Source organism: Nesoenas mayeri, assembly GCF_963082525.1.
Source record: "Nesoenas mayeri genome assembly, chromosome: 6".
Lineage (NCBI taxonomy): Eukaryota > Metazoa > Chordata > Aves > Columbiformes > Columbidae > Nesoenas > Nesoenas mayeri.
The window spans coordinates 7,202,396-7,218,742 of record NC_137545.1 but is presented as its reverse complement, the minus strand read 5'-3'; the positions used below and the strand labels follow the sequence as shown (position 1 = coordinate 7,218,742).

The following is a 16,347-nucleotide window of genomic DNA, read 5'->3' as shown; positions in this document are numbered from 1 at the left end:
AATTGTGCAGGATGATTTAATGTGTGGGGTTTTTTGTTGTGTTTTAAGGGCATGGCATTTCTTTTCATAATTGAGTATTGGATAAACCTCTGTCACATAGTTGGGAGCATTGAAAGGAAGTGACGAGATTCAAGGGATAAGCAGAGCAGGTATTAGGGGCTGGTGCAGAAAGGCTTATGGTGTTCTCCATGAACTGCTATAGCAGGATCATCTATAAATGTAAATTTATTTATAAGTGCAAAGTTAAAGCATCCCAAGCATAGTATTGTAACAAAACTAAGGCATGTTGATAACAAAAGGAAACTGGGGTCTCAACGGAGTTTAAATGTACATAGTTTCTATAACACGGTTCACTATGCGACTGGATTTTTTCATGCCGCAACTCTCTCCCATTTGTTTAATTTTTCAATATCACAGTTAGAGTAATGATGTTAAGGAAACATTATTTTGTTGTTACGTGGAAATTCTAAAACTTACCAGAACTTGTTACCATCCCTAAAGATTGTCCACAAGGTGAACACCAAAGCTGTATTTGTCATCAGGACAGACACCAGGATACTAAATACTGGAAGCCTTCAGTGAATCAAAGCATAGTAGAGTGTGTAGACTTTCCTTGTTTTTTTAAAACAAATGCTTTTTTTCTGTTATGAATGACCATTGTTTTTTAGGGTATCAGCAGTCAGAGAAGGAATAAGTTTTCACAAACACTTTTAATTTAAAAGGCAACTTTTAAATAAGCTGTTTTGGGAAAACACCAACAGGCTTTCAGACTTTTAAATCATACATAATTTTCAAAGCAGATATATCTATTAAATAGCTTCCCTTACATTCTTCTCTCCTTGACATTTGATCTGGTTTTTCCATAGATCCCTATTTTTTGTCAACTTACAAAGGTCATCTCTGTGTGTTTTGTCTTATATTTGTCTTAACTTCCTTTGGATTCTTCCTACTCTTTTCACATACTGAGAGAAAATAATACTTTGTCTTGACATTTGCGGTTCTATTCTAGCATTCCGTGCACATCAGTTAAACACTGTCTTAACTAATCATGATGGATACATTTTTTTGATGGTACTGGCTGCTTTTGTACTTCCATCAGCCTCCCCAGTGTTAGCTCTTCAGCAACTTTCCTCATTTTGTTTAGGGATAAACATTGATACACCCACTTAATGTCAACCTTCTAAAGCTTTAATTCGTATTCTGTGAGCTTCTGGAGATGTTTTTATTACCTGAAATGTTTCACTTTGACACTTGTGCAGTGTGGTTTGCCCATTGCTGAAGATGAATTAGTTCAGACTATTTCTTGGGTGGTTTGATTTGTTAAAATATCTGATGTGGCCATGCAGACTGGTGGCTCCTGACGTAGCCAACCACTTGTTACGGCTCTGAATTTTGGTGGCTAATTTTACCAGAAAACCAATGGGGGTTGTTTCCTAAAACCTTTAGTTTCTGAAATAACATACCTAAACCTATGGGAATTTACTGACTGTTTTTCATCGTAAAATTAAAGCTCTCTTTTCTCTATTCATTTTTGTCTGAGTTTGCTGGTGTGTCTCAGGGTAGGGAGCACGTTCTGGATGCTCACACAACCCTTTTGCTCTTCCTTTCCTGCTGCCTTTGTTTCCTTCGTGAGCACTCAGCATATTTACACACCACGATCATGAAGGGAAGGGTTGGGAAGCAGCGTTTGAACTATCAAACAGTTTGCATACACTTTTAAAAAATGAAATGCCGCACTTCGAGTCGAACTTCAGAAGTTAAATACGCAGCTTAAGAGAATAAACGAAATAAAAATTAGTAAACTTGTTTACGAAGGGACAACAATAAAAGTACCTTTCAGTTTCAGTATTGCCTAGGGGGGAAAAAAAAAAAAGGTGGTTTTATTGTGATATTTTTAGGTTTCTTTGAACATATAAATTTGCTTTGGTTAATCTTATTGGCCTGGAAACAAAAGCCTGAAAAAGCTTTTGGAAACTGTTTGCCTCAAAATAAGCCCTTATCCAGTGCAGGCGTGATTTCTTTCTACATCCTGTGTGTATGTCTTCATCTACTTTGTAAAAATGATCTCATAAAGTTCAGTTCTAAGTATTTTAACACAGGGCGGCTTTTTTCTGTCTGGTTCAATGGGAGAGAAGTGGAGTCTCAAGTACAGGAACATTTACATTAGAAAACCACTCCATCCAAAATAAACACTTTTTTTTTTTCCCCCCTTAGAAATATTCCTGTCTTTTCTTAAAGTTCATTAGTAACTATATTTAAAATTAAATCTGTATGTCTGCAATGTTGTTCAAAAATTTTGCCCCACAGTAGTAATGAAATATCTAAGGCCTTAGACCTGCCTATATCTAACTGATCCCATCCACGTATTCCTGTTTTCTATTAATACCTTGGGAAAAGGAAAATTCAGATAGCACACAAATTATTCTAAGCATTCTTTCCCAAGAGATTTTAAAAGTGTATTTTATTTTCATATTCAGTGTGAAAATGTTTTAAACGTTACATATGATAAGCATTTCTAGCAGGTTGTGTTTGCTGATAAGCATTTAATTGCAGAGATTAATTGCTTGTAATTCATGCTTCTAGAAAATAGTCTGTTTTAACAAACAAAATGCGTGGTATGATTGACTTTACATAAAACTTGATAAAAATGTGCATTTGTGTCAAGGCAGCATTTGTTTCTGTGGAGTTTCTGTGGGCAGCCTTAGTGGAGGTGGATGCAGCCTCTTAAATTTAGCCTGTGCGTGAATGGAACAAGGTTTTCCGGCACGGAAAGTAGTTTTTAGTCATATTGCCTTTCAGGACAGCTATTCTGCCTGCATTTCAGGATCATACTTTATTTAGTAAATGTCATGGCCAGTATTTTGCATTTCTTGTGTCATCAGCTACTTGTGGTCAGCTTTGTGTCCCAGTGCTGATTTTAATATGTTTCATAATTTTCACTTCATTTCACTGAATGTGTTGACATGGTTCGATGGTCTTGTCGACATGTGCCCAGACGTTCCAAAAGCCAAGATAAATAGGAAAAGACTTTCTTAAGCAAACAAGGAATTGGATCGGTCCTTCATCTGGTCATTGCTTAGCCCTGGTCTGATTAGTTTTTTTTTCCCCTCGATATCTTTGGAGTTAAATATTAATTTCTTCTCCATGGTTGTACTGTAACTCAACTTTAACTTGGCAGCCAGGGGAAAGAAGTATCAGCTGCTGGCTCTACGTGTATTTTGGTTTAGGAAGGAAAACACCACCTGGCAAAGTAAGAGGAATTGAGAAAGGTCAGCGGTTTTGGTGCTTGTCAGAATTTGACCGTCTTCTCCAGCGTGCCCTTTCTGCAATAAATTTCCACTACACAGTTCCCCACCCTGGTCCTCTCCATTAATTGCACTTTGATTTAAGAGTTTGTCTCATTTGCTGAGACATTTACAGTAAATAAAGGTTAACGGTATAGATTTTTTTTTGAACAGCAGGCTCCAGACATTTAAATGTGTCAGACTTGATGATAAATTGATGTAATCTCTAATAATGACATACTAAGAAGGGTAAGTACCTTTAGAATTCAAAAGGGATTGTGCTTTTACCATTTCTTAAGCATCCCTACCTGATTTCAGCCTTTGGATGTTTGTGGGGCTAGAAGATGGATGCCAACTTCATAATTCTATTAAAATAACAAATTGGTTTCCTTGCGAAAAAAAGAAATAAATGAAAACTTAAAGCCCATTTGTTTTTTATTTCCTCTCCTTCAGGTCCGACGATGACAATGCAGATGACAGGAGTTCCAGGGTGACCAGACTTTGCACTTACTTTCAGCAGAAATACAAGCACCTCTGCCGCCTGGAGCGGGCAGAATCTCGTCAGAAGAAATGCCGGCACTCGCTCCGGAAAGCCTTGCTGCAGGCGGCCAGCAGAGAGCCGGAGCGCGCTGGGCAACTCATCCAAGAACTGCGAAGAGCTACGTGTGCTTGGACCAGGTTAGACCGGAGACTTGGGGTCTGGGCAGGGTGAGGTGGGCAGAGAATCCAGCCACCGAAAGGCTGGGCTCTGGTAGGCGTGCACAAGGCAGAAAAACTGTGGCATAGAAATCCCTGTCAGTGGAGTCAAACGAACAGTGTTTTCCGTGAAGACAAGCATTCCGCAGCTTGTTTTAAAACATGGATTGCTTGTTTGGCCGTATCTGGGCCTGATTTCTTAAATGTCACAAAATAAGTTAGTGGCCTCCTAAAATTTATCCTAACTAATTAACCTATATATTTTGGCTGCCTTCAAACATTTTATACTTCACAAAGCCCAGTTCTTTACAAGGTGTGCAGTCTGGTCTGCGCTTCACTGCTTCGATTCAGATTTCAATTTTCAGACAGCTTTTTTTGAAAAGTCTGGACCTCCTCTTAGTTCTTTTCCCAGCAAATCAAACTTAAGCTCATGTTTTTTGTTAGATTTAACTCAATCTAACATGAAATGAAACTTGGCAATGAAATAAATATCTTCTAACAACTCTGAAGGTTACCTTCTGTGGGAATTCTTTCTAGCTAATGTCAACATCCCTCCAGCTCTCAGCATACTGAGAGTTGGTTGATTCATATTTGGGCAGAAACGGAGTAAATCTGAACCCTGGCATTACGTCTGGGGTGCCAGCAGCATCCTTTACCTGTTATGGTTTTGTTTTACAGGATGTGTGACTGTGGGGATTAGGGGGGGTTGACATGAGAGGCAGGCCGGAGAGGGTACTGAGAGTATATTACGGTTATGGGATGATTTTATTCCTGGACAGTGGGCTATGGTTCATAACAGTGGAAAGTTTTATTGTTGGAAGGGCAGAGTGATCACAGAATCACAGAATGTGATGCTAAAGAGCTGCTCAGAGGTGTAATGTAGAGGTACGTTACTGGTTTACGGTGTTGTGTAAATGTCTCCAAACTTAAACTACAGCAAAATCTTCCCAGAACTGACAAGCTCTTGCAGTTTTGTGGGGTTTTTTTCCACATTGTTTTTACCTTTTATTACACAAAACCGATTATATTGTTTTGGGTTGACTGGCAAAGCCAGGTGTGCCTGCCATCACTGCTTTGCTTGATTTAAGTAACCACAGAGTCTTTTCGGTTACGAAACTTTTCACAGGAGTAATATTGCTAACTAAAACTTTGCTCAGTCAAAGTGCAGTCGATGACAGAAATGGCTGAAGGAAAGCAGTCAGGCTACAGACAGCTTTTTGTCAACCTACAAAACAACGTGTACAGAGGTGAAATTCAGCCCTGGAATCGCCAGCTTTGTCTACATTAAGGTGACAAATGCCTGGAGAGCAGGCGAACACCAAGCGAGCTGTGTAACGCTTGCAGTACTCATCCACACCGCTGTCTGCCCTGGGCACCTGCTGGTGAATTGGGCTGTAGGATGTTGATGGAGAGGAGCTTTTACCCATGTTGAGCACGCTCAGGCTCTGCCACTCCAGAGCTCAGTCTAAGTTTGTCTGAGCACATGCTTGCATGTAAGCTCTGGGGATGCTCGGCATGTTTGGATTTACGAGCAGGCTTGGAAGTGCACTTGACTGGCCATGGAGGCATACCCAGTACATAGTAGTCTAAAAATTGACCTCATTTTAAGGGTCACTTGCATTGACACTCACCTACTGCTGCCCTTGGCTCTGTTGCAAGGTGGTGTAACATGGTAGTAGCACACAGCACCTATCATTACAATGAAAGCCCTGTGAAATAAACAATAATCCTGTAACCGTGGCTGCACCTTCACCTGCCATTGTCATTTATTCTGTATCCTGTGTAGAGTGCACCCATATGGACCATGTCACATGTGTGTGTGTGTGTGTGTGTGTTATGATTTTTCATCCTACTGTGCCACCTTCAGTGCAAGAGTTGTGCTAAGTAACCACCTGAGACTGAGTTTTTTTTGTCCTTAAACTCTTTTATGCTTTTTTTTTCAGCACAAGCCAAGCGAGGCAGAGAGATGCAGAACCAACAACCTGTAGTGGGACTTCGAAGGGAGAACAGTGCACTAACAAGGCCCTTCCATTCACCAGGCATTGTTTTCAGCGTATCCTCTTAACCCTGTCTGGGAATCGCACTTAGGCATGGAAGCTCTTCTGTTTTTAGGGTTTTTTCTTTGCTTGTTTGATAGGTTTTTGCATAGACAAATACGTTTTCACAAAGAAATACCGATTTGTTAGTGTATCATCAAGTACTTAGGCAGTGAAGGTAAGTAGTTTGCCACTGGTATCTATTATAGTCACATCATTTTACCTTGTAAGCTGTATTTAGTGGATGCAGGAAGCATTACAAAAATCATCACCTTTCATGGATGACTTGGTACAAACCCTGTGGCTTTCAGCCTTATGACTTTCATATAGTTCTTGGAAGGTTTCAATAGACTAACTACCTGTGAAGGGTTCATGGGAATAAGTTTCTACACATAGTATTAAAGGATGGCTTACACTGACTAGAAAGATAGAAATTTGACACTTTGGGTTGTTTAAAGAAGCAGAATAGGAGGAGTCACAGCATCCAAATTCTAGATGAGGAAGAGTTCCCAGGATTTCAAGCAAAGCCTGAAAAGGATGTTAAGAGTCAATGAAAGGAGGGAGCACATTCGGTGTGAGGTTTGATTCTGAAGACTATAAACAGGCAGACTCCTGACCTGGAATACTTAAGAGTTCTGCAGACTTTGTATTTTAGTTTTTAGCTGAAGAATTGTTGGTGCTTTTGTTGGAGTGACTCCTTTTTAGAAATTATTTTAAAGTTTAAGTGGTCGTGCTCGTTGGTGCGTGTAGAGCAGAGGAGTCAAGATTAGTGATTTTTGCATTAGTACCCATTTTTTCCATCTGTACTTTTCTTCTCAATGGAAATGAGCAGGGTCTTGGTTCTGACCCATCTGTCCAGGTTTGCCATCTGGACTGTTCTGCACATTTTCCTTTTCCTTTGTCGTTTCTTTTGTGTTTTAACATTTTCTGAACATATATAGTGATGTTGAAGTCTGAGAGCTATTCAAGATGGAAGGAGTGCTTCTAATGTTGTTTGAAAAAACACAATGAAGTATCTGTTTGATTTGCTCTGAGTCTGGAAACATTCTGACTCCTGCAGGGGATTTTTCTGAAGGAAATCTCAGCACGCTTACGTTTGGATTTACTTGACCTTTCTGTCTGATTGCACATCTTTTTTTCAGAGGAGCAGGAAGGATCTTGAAACTTCTTTGTCTGTGCACTAAAGATAAATGCCAAGAATGTACCTTAAAAGATTGAATTAAGAAATACTCTTTCTTTAATGTTTCAGTATGGATTGTCATTAGTCTGTAAGGAAATAGTCCTGTTGACTACACTGTTCCAACTGCTACTATTGATCTATTGATTAGGACTCCAGGAAAAGGCTTCTTTTTGCTAGGAACTCATTAGTGAAATGGCTGGTTCCATAAAACTATCTCAATATATAATAAAATCATTAGAGATTCTGCATGAATGCAGCTTTTCACTTAAAAAGTTGGGTTTGAGCCTTACCTAGCTTTGAACTCGAATAACAAAGTTAAGGTACTCATTAAAAATAACATCTATGGACAGATAGAGTTGAAGGCTCTGATCTTCATCAGATTGATAAATCAAAGGGCGTTCCTCCATTGTTGCCTCGTGTGTTATTCCTGATGCAGAAACGCACAGATATCTTATTGAACCGTTCTCAGCAGCTCTTCTCAAGTTGCACAGCCAAGTTTGCGGATGGTCAACAGTGCTCTGTGCCAGTTTTTGACATTACACATCAGACACCTCTGTGCGAAGAACATGCCAAAAAAATGGTAAGTACGAAGCCAAAACTGTAATTATTTGTGTATTGGGATGATCAGGACTTTTAACCGCCATCTTTCTGTGAACTCTTGCTTGACAAGTAGCAAGTTTATGAGCTTAAGAGCTCATTTCCTTTTATTTTTCTTAAGTGGGTAAAACTTGCCAAGCATCCCCAATTAGCAGAAAGTATGTCGTGAAAATCTTTTACATACTTCTGAGGATATAATAAAGTGTACCTGAGAGTTTCCTTCACTGGAAGAAATTTGATTCCCCTCTTGAATCAAGAAATGGAAAATCATTGTGAGACATCCTGGGGTCATTATATTTGGACTCACTCCTGGCCCTTGGATCTGAATATAGTATGAGTGTGGTATAGTAAGAACACTGCATCTCAAGCATTCTCAGCATGTGGGGCCCGAATTATCTTCTAGAGGAAGTGTAGATAGCAGCTAGAAGCATACAAGTAGCAGTTTTGCTACTTCATTTACTTTTTGGTGACTGTTAGAATTTATCTTTAACCTTCATCAGGGATCTGTGCATCCCAGAGAAAAAGCAATGGACTACTACAAGTTGAGAGAATGCAGAAATTAAGATGGTATCCTCTGCTCTCCTTTTATACCTCCCATCCAGAACAAAGGTTCTAGGATGATTCACAAACTCGCTTTTGTCTTGCCCCTCCTTCAAGGCATTAGGAGTAAACGAGCCCTTTTTCTTTGTTCTGTTGCTGGGTTGTTGTGGGTTTTTTGTTATTGTTTTTGTCCAGCCTTTCCAATATTTATGAATTACAGAGTTCTGGATTAAAATGTGAGGGTCTGGGCTGCACAGATTTGTCTGGGATGTTACCCGTCTCCCAGGTAATCTGCAGCGTGCCTCTCAGGGTTTATATCTGTAGCACATACAATCCTCTGCCATGCCCAGTATGTTGTCAACTGAAAACTGATGATGGTTTGATTTATTTTTTAATCGGTCAGTGACTTCTGTTCAAAAGCAACGAGACCTTAGTTGTTTGCCCACATCCTACAGCGTTAGTTCAGTTTCTTAAGTGACGTCCCTCTTTAACAGCAGTGGGCACTTAAGACGTGGCTTCAGCTGCTGCACATGATCCTCATTATCACCACCTCACAACAGTGTTCTGTCTTTAATACTTACAGGGATGCTGCCAAAGGTTACATTTTTGTGCTGATTTAGTTGGGGTTTGCTATGATGATTTTTCAAGTGACACTGCATGATCTCCTATTCAGCATCCTTGGTCTATGTGGTTTTTTTTTTCCATTGGGATCAATGGGGAAGGAAACAGCTTAATTTTCATAACCTTGCCTGGGTGTAAGTTAGCAGTGTCTCTTGCATTACATGTGAGTGTCTGGAATGACCAGGGGAAAAAAATCAAAGAAAGTAGTACTTGTTCTTAATATGCTCCATTGCTATTGTTTTATTCCCAAAGGACAATTTCTTGAGAGGCGACAGCTCCCGTAAAGTTCAGCACCAGCAGCAGAGGAAACCCAGGAAAAAAACAAAGCCGCCTGCACTTACCAAAAAACACAAGAAGAAGAGAAGGCGAGGCCCACGCCGGCCCCAGAAACCCATTCCTCCTGCAGTGCCCCAAGGGAACCTCACCATGCCCACCAGTGTCTCACTGCCAGTAGAGATGCCCCACATACGGTCAGTGGTAGCCCTGCCCCAGTTTGCCCGCTGCAAGACCTTGTCAGTGAGCGCTGTGTAAAGGTGTGATGTTGCCGTGCTGATCGGCAGCTGGAGCGGGACTAGAAATTGTGCCTGTTGAAAAAACCTTGGAGTGGGTTGTTTGAGCAGTTCTTGAGGTTGATAGATAAAATGTCTTGCTCCTCAAGGCCCATATTATGTATTTAATGAATAGGTTAAGTGTAAGCTTCCTAAAGAAACTTTCGGAAGGCTTTTTTTTTCCTAGATGATAGAGAAAAAAATAAAAGGTGTGGGGAAACACCCATTACACGTGGATATGCATTCATAGTTGTCATTTGAGGAATCGGCCTTGAATGTTGTGGACTAATGGTACTTTCTGCCCAGGAGCCCCTCCACACCAGAGCTGAGTGCCGATGAGCTGCCTGATGATATCGCCAACGAAATCACAGACATTCCACATGACTTGGAATTGAATCAGGAGGACTTCTCTGATGTCCTGCCACGGCTGCCTGATGACTTGCAAGATTTTGATTTCTTTGAAGGTACTATTTTATTTTAGTTTATGCTAACACGAACGTAGTCAGTGAACTGAAGAAGTGAGTGTTTCTAAAATGCATTTTGAAGGGTTGCTTCTTTTCCTACAGAGGTAATAAATTCTAGACAAGGGAGTTTGCATTTGCTTTATTGTTTGTTTGTGAGCTCTGAAGTAAAGCAGACTTAAAAAAGGCTGGTGTGTGTAGTTCTCTACTTGCTCTTATAATTACTACTCTGAAAATCCTAATTGGTTTAGTATTTTAATAATTCATTTTGCGTTTTTAGTGCCTGTCAGTGTTGCAGTTTTGTCAAGAGTATTCTCAGTAATGGCATCTTTCTGCCATCGAGTGGGGCTGGAATCACAGTCAATGTTGGCCTTTGATAAAAGAAGAGAGAATAAAATCTTGGAATATATAAGCTAGCTTTTGATCAGAACTGTGCCTGAATTTCTGAATTCTAAAGCTCAATACCTATCACAGCTAACCTGTTCTAATTTCTATGTTATGTGATTTCTTTGGTCATTTTCTGATATGATATGACATTAGACTGCATTAGAGTTGAAATTAACCTAAATTATACTGACTGCTTGAGCTTTAGGCTCAGGCTTTAATGAGGTAAGTAGAATGGAGCGTGTGGACTATTTGTGGTGGTGTAACATTGAAGAAAATCTTATGTAAACGCTTTTATTTTAAGTCTAGTGAGTTTGAGAGGCACACTACTTTTATTGTAGTATGTGGAAGAGAAGGGTGGAGAGAGGGAATTCCTTTGAAGAGGAGAGTGTAATTTCTTTTTTCTTACCTAGTGAACACTAGGGAGGGAAATTTTCTTTGTAGCGCCAGCCATTCTGGAAGGCTGTGACACACTGCAGCTGTGTGCTGAATTGTGTGTACATCTGCATCTTCAGAGTGCCAGTGCTGGGCTCACCGGAGAGGAGCACGCTAACTTCTGCTGTCCTTGTTTCTGCAGGTAAAAATGGAGATCTCCTTCCGACTACAGAAGAGGCTGAAGAACTGGAACGGGCCCTACAAGCTGTAACTTCTCTTGAGTGCCTGAGTACCATTGGAGTACTTACACAGACAGATGGTGTGACAGTTCAGGAGCTGTCAGATAGAGGGATAGGGGTGTTCTCTGCAGGTGCTGGAGCTCCAGGAATGCAGTCCTTGAGTCGAGAGGTTAACACAGATCTGGGGGAGCTGTTGAATGGGCGTATAGTACATGATAATTTCTCCGGTCTGGAGCTGGATGAGAACTTGCTCCGTTCTGCTACCTTGTCCAACCCACCTACGCCCCTGGCAGGGCAGATCCAAGGGCAATTCTCAGCCCCAGCCAACGTCGGCCTTACTTCTACCACTCTGATAAGCCAGAGTGGCCTTGGGGAGAGAGCCTTCCCAGGACAGTTTCATGGACTTCATGACGGCAGCCATGCCTCCCAGAGGCCCCACCCTGCCCAGCTGCTGAGCAAGGCAGATGACCTGATCACCTCACGACAGCAATACAGCAGTGACCATTCACACTCCTCACCCCATGGAAGCCATTATGATAGTGAGCATGTGCCGTCTCCCTACAGTGACCATATCACATCCCCTCACACCGCATCCTTTTCTGGCGATAACTTGGCAGCTACCTTCTCAGCAGAGATGCCCATGATGGCACAGCACTTGCTCCCAACTCAGCTGGATGTGCCGCTTAGCGGGGTGGTCAACCCCAGAACTCACTGGGGGAATCTTCCTGTCAATCTTGGGGACCCCTCTCCGTTTAGCAACCTTCTCGGTGCAGATGGACACCTCCTGTCCACCTCCCTGTCCACACCACCTACCACCTCGCACTCAGAGACCACACAGCCTGCCTTCGCCACTGTGACCCCCAACAGCTCCAGCGTGCTGCCGGGGTTACCGCAGACCAGTTTTAGTGGCATGGGTCCTGCCTCCGCTGAACTCCTGGCCTCCACCTCCCCCAAGCAACAGCTCCCTCAGTTCAGCGCGGCCTTCGGCCACCAGCTGAGCTCCCACAGTGGCATCCCCAAGGACCTGCAGCCCAGCCACAGCTCCATAGCTCCTCCCACGGGCTTCGCAGTGACCGGTGCCACCGCTACCAGTACCAATAACGCATCCGCGCCCTTCACCACCTCCAACTGAGCTTGTCTGCCTGGCTCTCTGCAGGTAGATGGGGGACCTGTGTTTTCTATCTTTCCTTTTTTCCTCCTTTTTTATTTTTTCTCTCCTCCCTTCCTTCCTTTATTTTTTAAGAAGGGGTTGAGAAGAAAACCCCCGCTTCAGTACTGACCAGGGTTAGCCCTCTGTGAACCTTGCTGTAGCGTTCACATGTGCTTGTTACGCACCGGTGCTCATTTGTTGCAGGCAGGTTCACCGTTCCCCCAAAATTCCTTAAGGATACAGCACAGTTATTGGATGTAATTGATCTTAGCAGTAAGACCTAGAAATGGAAAGATACCTCAGATTACTGATGCATGTTACTGTTTCCTAGGGTTCGGATCAGTGCTTGCCATCCCGTTAGCATCTGGTAAAAAGTTTTCCAGTGGACAGAAGTCTCTTGATTATTTTTTTTAAATTTACTTTTTTCCCAAAGGTAGCATCTGGCATGGAAAACTTGGCTGCACGCATTGGTTTGAGAATGGTGCGTTGAAGTCCTAAATCAAGATCATGGTTCAAGAATGAGTTTGGCCGTTTCTTAAAATAATCTTTCGACCTCCTCTGTGTGCGTGTGTTTGGGGTGCAGGGAGCAGCGGTTCCTTTTCTTCTTGTGGTGAAGAAGTGGAAGCTGTTCCCTTCCAGAACTGGTCACTGTTCTTACTGCATGCTGATTTTTTATTTTATTTTATGATGATGATTTTTAATTCATTGAGCAGCAAGGGGATCAGTTGACTGGTTGCCCAGAATCTGAAGGCTGATATGAAGTTAGCCCAGCCAAAAAAAAAAAAGAAAGAAAACCAGAAGGATTGAAATAGATCATGGATTAGTGAAGATGCTTGTGCAGAAATTCCCTCCCTTGCTGAATTACTGTGGCCTTGTAGCGTTGATGATTTGCCTTTTCAAGTGTAGCTTTGCCCAGAAGTCCTTGCCTGACAGGCTGACAGATATTTCCCAGCTGAAACTGGAACAAAATTGGTTGATATTCTGCCCATCCACACAAGTCTAGGTCAGAGCCTTTGGTAAGTTTCAAATGGATGCATTTCTCAAATTATGTCTAGCTACTGAGACTTTCTTGGATAGTTTTTTGCCCCCTGGGGGCCATATAGTTTTTTTCGACACCTTTTAGGTTTTGATGCTCAGTATGGGAAGCTGAATGTATGTAAGGAACTGGCAGGTACCTATCAGCAGCCATGGCTAAACAAAACATCAATCATAAAGCAAATTGGAGAGGTAGGAATTCCTTCTGCCTGCAAGACAGTTTTGCTTTTACTGCCCACCTGCTAAAAATAGTATTCAGGCTCTTTGGTAGTAATTACAAATCTTAAAGGAGTCCACTAGCTTTTAGATTTAAAAAATAGATTTTATGGTTTTTTTAATTCAAGAGATAACAGCAGCAGAAATTCTGAGGTGTTTGCTCGCATCTCTTTATCAGGAACGGAAAAAAGTGTTTTCTCGTGAATTTGCAGGGCTCAAACTTGCTACCGTAATCTGACTTTGACTGTAAAAGTAGCTTCTGTTTAACACAGCAAGTCTCTGCTCTTGGTTTGTTTCTGAGGTGCAGATGAGAGAGAACAGGAAATGCCACATGTCAGTCTCTTACTGTAGAGGACAGATTTCATTCTACCCTACAGTAAAACATCCTGCCTGCATGTATTCTAGTCTCTTTGAAGAAATCAGGAGATACCAAGCACATGTAGTAGGGAGGCCTAATATATTATTTGAGCAAGGGATCACTGAATGAAATTTAGTTGGTATAGTAATTCATGTTGTTAGCAGTCAGGCCCACACCAAAATCTCTGACCCAGACCTCTCCTCCTGTCTTGCTAAGGAACAGAATTTTAACAGGATAGGTCTTGTGTCTTCTTACTCTTGTAGCAATCATACTATCCCTCTTTTCTTGAAAGATTTGTTCTCCTTAAATATAAAGGAGTATGGATGATGCATATGTCCTTTTCTGAAATTGCAAGTGTATGTGGGTGGAGGAAACAAAAATTATTTTCATGCTTCTGTTGTTATGAAGTCCTTATTTCTTACTTGGTAAAATAGATCTTGATAATATAAGCTGAATATTTTTAAGTGGTGATTTATGTTTGTAACATTTAAATGTTTTAAAATCATGTAAAAAGTTGAATTGAAGCCTATGAAATCCTGCTTGTGATTGTCCTGCTGATTGAGGAATGCCCAGTGGTATCGTGACATGAGGCAAATCTGACAAGGCATTTATTTATTTTTGTATTATGTTCCCCACACTTTGTCGAGTAGACAACTGTTTGATTTGCAAATGATTTTTGTTGTGTCCGTATACCTTCTTCAATGTGTTTGGATAACTGGCTGAAAAAGAGTGGAGAACTAGTATACCAAATGGTTAATTCTTTAATCTGCTTGTGTATTCATGTCATTTTAGAGGATGTTAATTTCTATAAATTGGTTTCAGGTCTTTGGTCTTGAAATCATTCTTGTGCCCATCAAAGTCGTTAACGAAGCTGCAGCTAGTGCAGAGTGTGTTTGCCCCACATCACATTCCTCTTTCTTAGCAAATGCTGGGGGGGAAGGGAGGAGAGGAACTGAGAGCCAAGTTCTGCTTGCTCGTCTTGGTGTAAATTACGGGAGAGCTCTTCAGTCTTAGGTCACTGAGTTGTACTGGTCTAAGGCGGAACAGAACCCAGCTCCCAATCTGAGGATTGACTTAGGGAATTTCAAAAGCTGTGGAGGTCCATAATTCCCACTTGAAATCAATGGCTGTTATGTACCTGCATTCCTCTAAGGCAACCTAGGATATCAACTCTCTTCCTCTGCTTAGACTTCAATTTTTGTATAACCCTTGATGACTCTTCCCCAAAAAGTGACTACATAACATTTTTCATTGAGCAAACTAAGTTTGCAATAAAGCTGCACTTTTAAAAATAAACTTCAGTTTGTATACATTTGAAATAGGAATCCCTCTGTCCTGGCTGACACAAGAGTTCCGAAACGGGCCGCCACTCTTGCCTTTTCCTGGTTCACCTCCCGTTTTTTTCACTGCCACCGATTTCATGGTTATAGCCTAACCAAGCAGTTACGGGTCTTGATCTTAGCTTTACCAGGTGGATCATTCCAAGTGGGCTTCTACACCCACACAACATGTTCGCTGAATCAGTATCTTACTTTTGGATGTGAGAGATCCGATCTGAGAGGTGCGTGCAGCCAGAGATGTTTCACACCTCTTCCTCTGGGAAATATTGCAGGTCTGGTTCAGATAGTGCTCGAGGCTGTTATTTATGTGGCTCCCAAGTAGAAACCATGCTGTCTCGCAAAGGTTTTTGAGTATCATCTCCTCACATAGCAATTAGCACTCTAAATCACCCTTTTACCAAAGAGCCAGTGTAGCAATTTCAGCGCATTGATTTGAGATGGTCAATACCTGCCCTGCCCTTTAGGTGTTAACAAGTGGTTTAAAGCTAGTTGAACCTAAAAGTTAATTTCTTTACATAAGATTTGAGTTTTAAAGAACTGAAAAAAAATCAGACTTAGAATGAAATAACAGTATCTTTTTTGGTAATAATAGCACCTCAATTAGTCTTTTTACAAAAGTACTTAACACAGGATGAACTTTGTCAGTGCACAGAGGCTCAGCAGGAGCAGCCACGTGCTGGCCTGGTGTGTAGGGCGTTCTGTCAGACATGCTTTGACATTTCTTTTTGCTTAGGAAGACTTTACACCAGCTTTGAGGGGAGCCATGTGCACTTAGATACCTCAACGTTGATTTATTCTCCAGCCTCATGATTGCTGTGATACAGGAAGATGTATGTGCGATGCAAGAAGATGGGAAAAATACATCATTTTATCTCCTCCTGCATTCCAGTTCCTCCAGGCTCTTGCTCAGTTCCCTTCTTGTTAGTACCATGTTTCTTTCTATGGCTGGGCATAAAGGCTTTAAATCTATACAAGGATAAAAAGTCAAAGGAGAGTCATCCATGATAGCGAAGAGAAGCCAAGGGAACTGGCTTTTTCATTTAATTACTTATTTTGGATGGAGATGGATATTAGCTGAGAAACTGGGGAGTTCTGTTGTGCGCTGTTGGGCACAGTGAGATGCTTGAGGGACATGGCCAAGGTGAAGCGCTTAGCGTCAAACCTGCAAACCAGTTCCCGAATAAAGTTTGAAGCTTCTTTTTTGGTGTAACCACACCTAGCTACAGTCTGAGATTGAATCTGCTTGCCAGGAAAGGCGAGTCTCATAAGGAAGGACAATAAAATGTG

General features: G+C 41.5%; 1 protein-coding gene across 1 annotated transcript in view; it reads left to right on the top strand.

The window, feature by feature from the left end:
- INO80D (INO80 complex subunit D) overlaps positions 1-16,132 on the top strand; it is a 34,634-nt gene extending 18,502 nt beyond the window's left edge. Inside the window, exons 7-12 of the mRNA XM_080346757.1 lie at positions 3,738-3,962; positions 5,924-6,033; positions 7,643-7,776; positions 9,207-9,424; positions 9,809-9,966; positions 10,925-16,132. Of these exons, the coding sequence (XP_080202883.1) occupies positions 3,738-3,962; positions 5,924-6,033; positions 7,643-7,776; positions 9,207-9,424; positions 9,809-9,966; positions 10,925-12,093 (2,014 nt within the window). The 3' untranslated portion in view covers positions 12,094-16,132. The remainder of the gene's footprint in view (positions 1-3,737; positions 3,963-5,923; positions 6,034-7,642; positions 7,777-9,206; positions 9,425-9,808; positions 9,967-10,924) is intronic.
- The last annotated feature ends 215 nt before the right edge of the window (positions 16,133-16,347 follow it).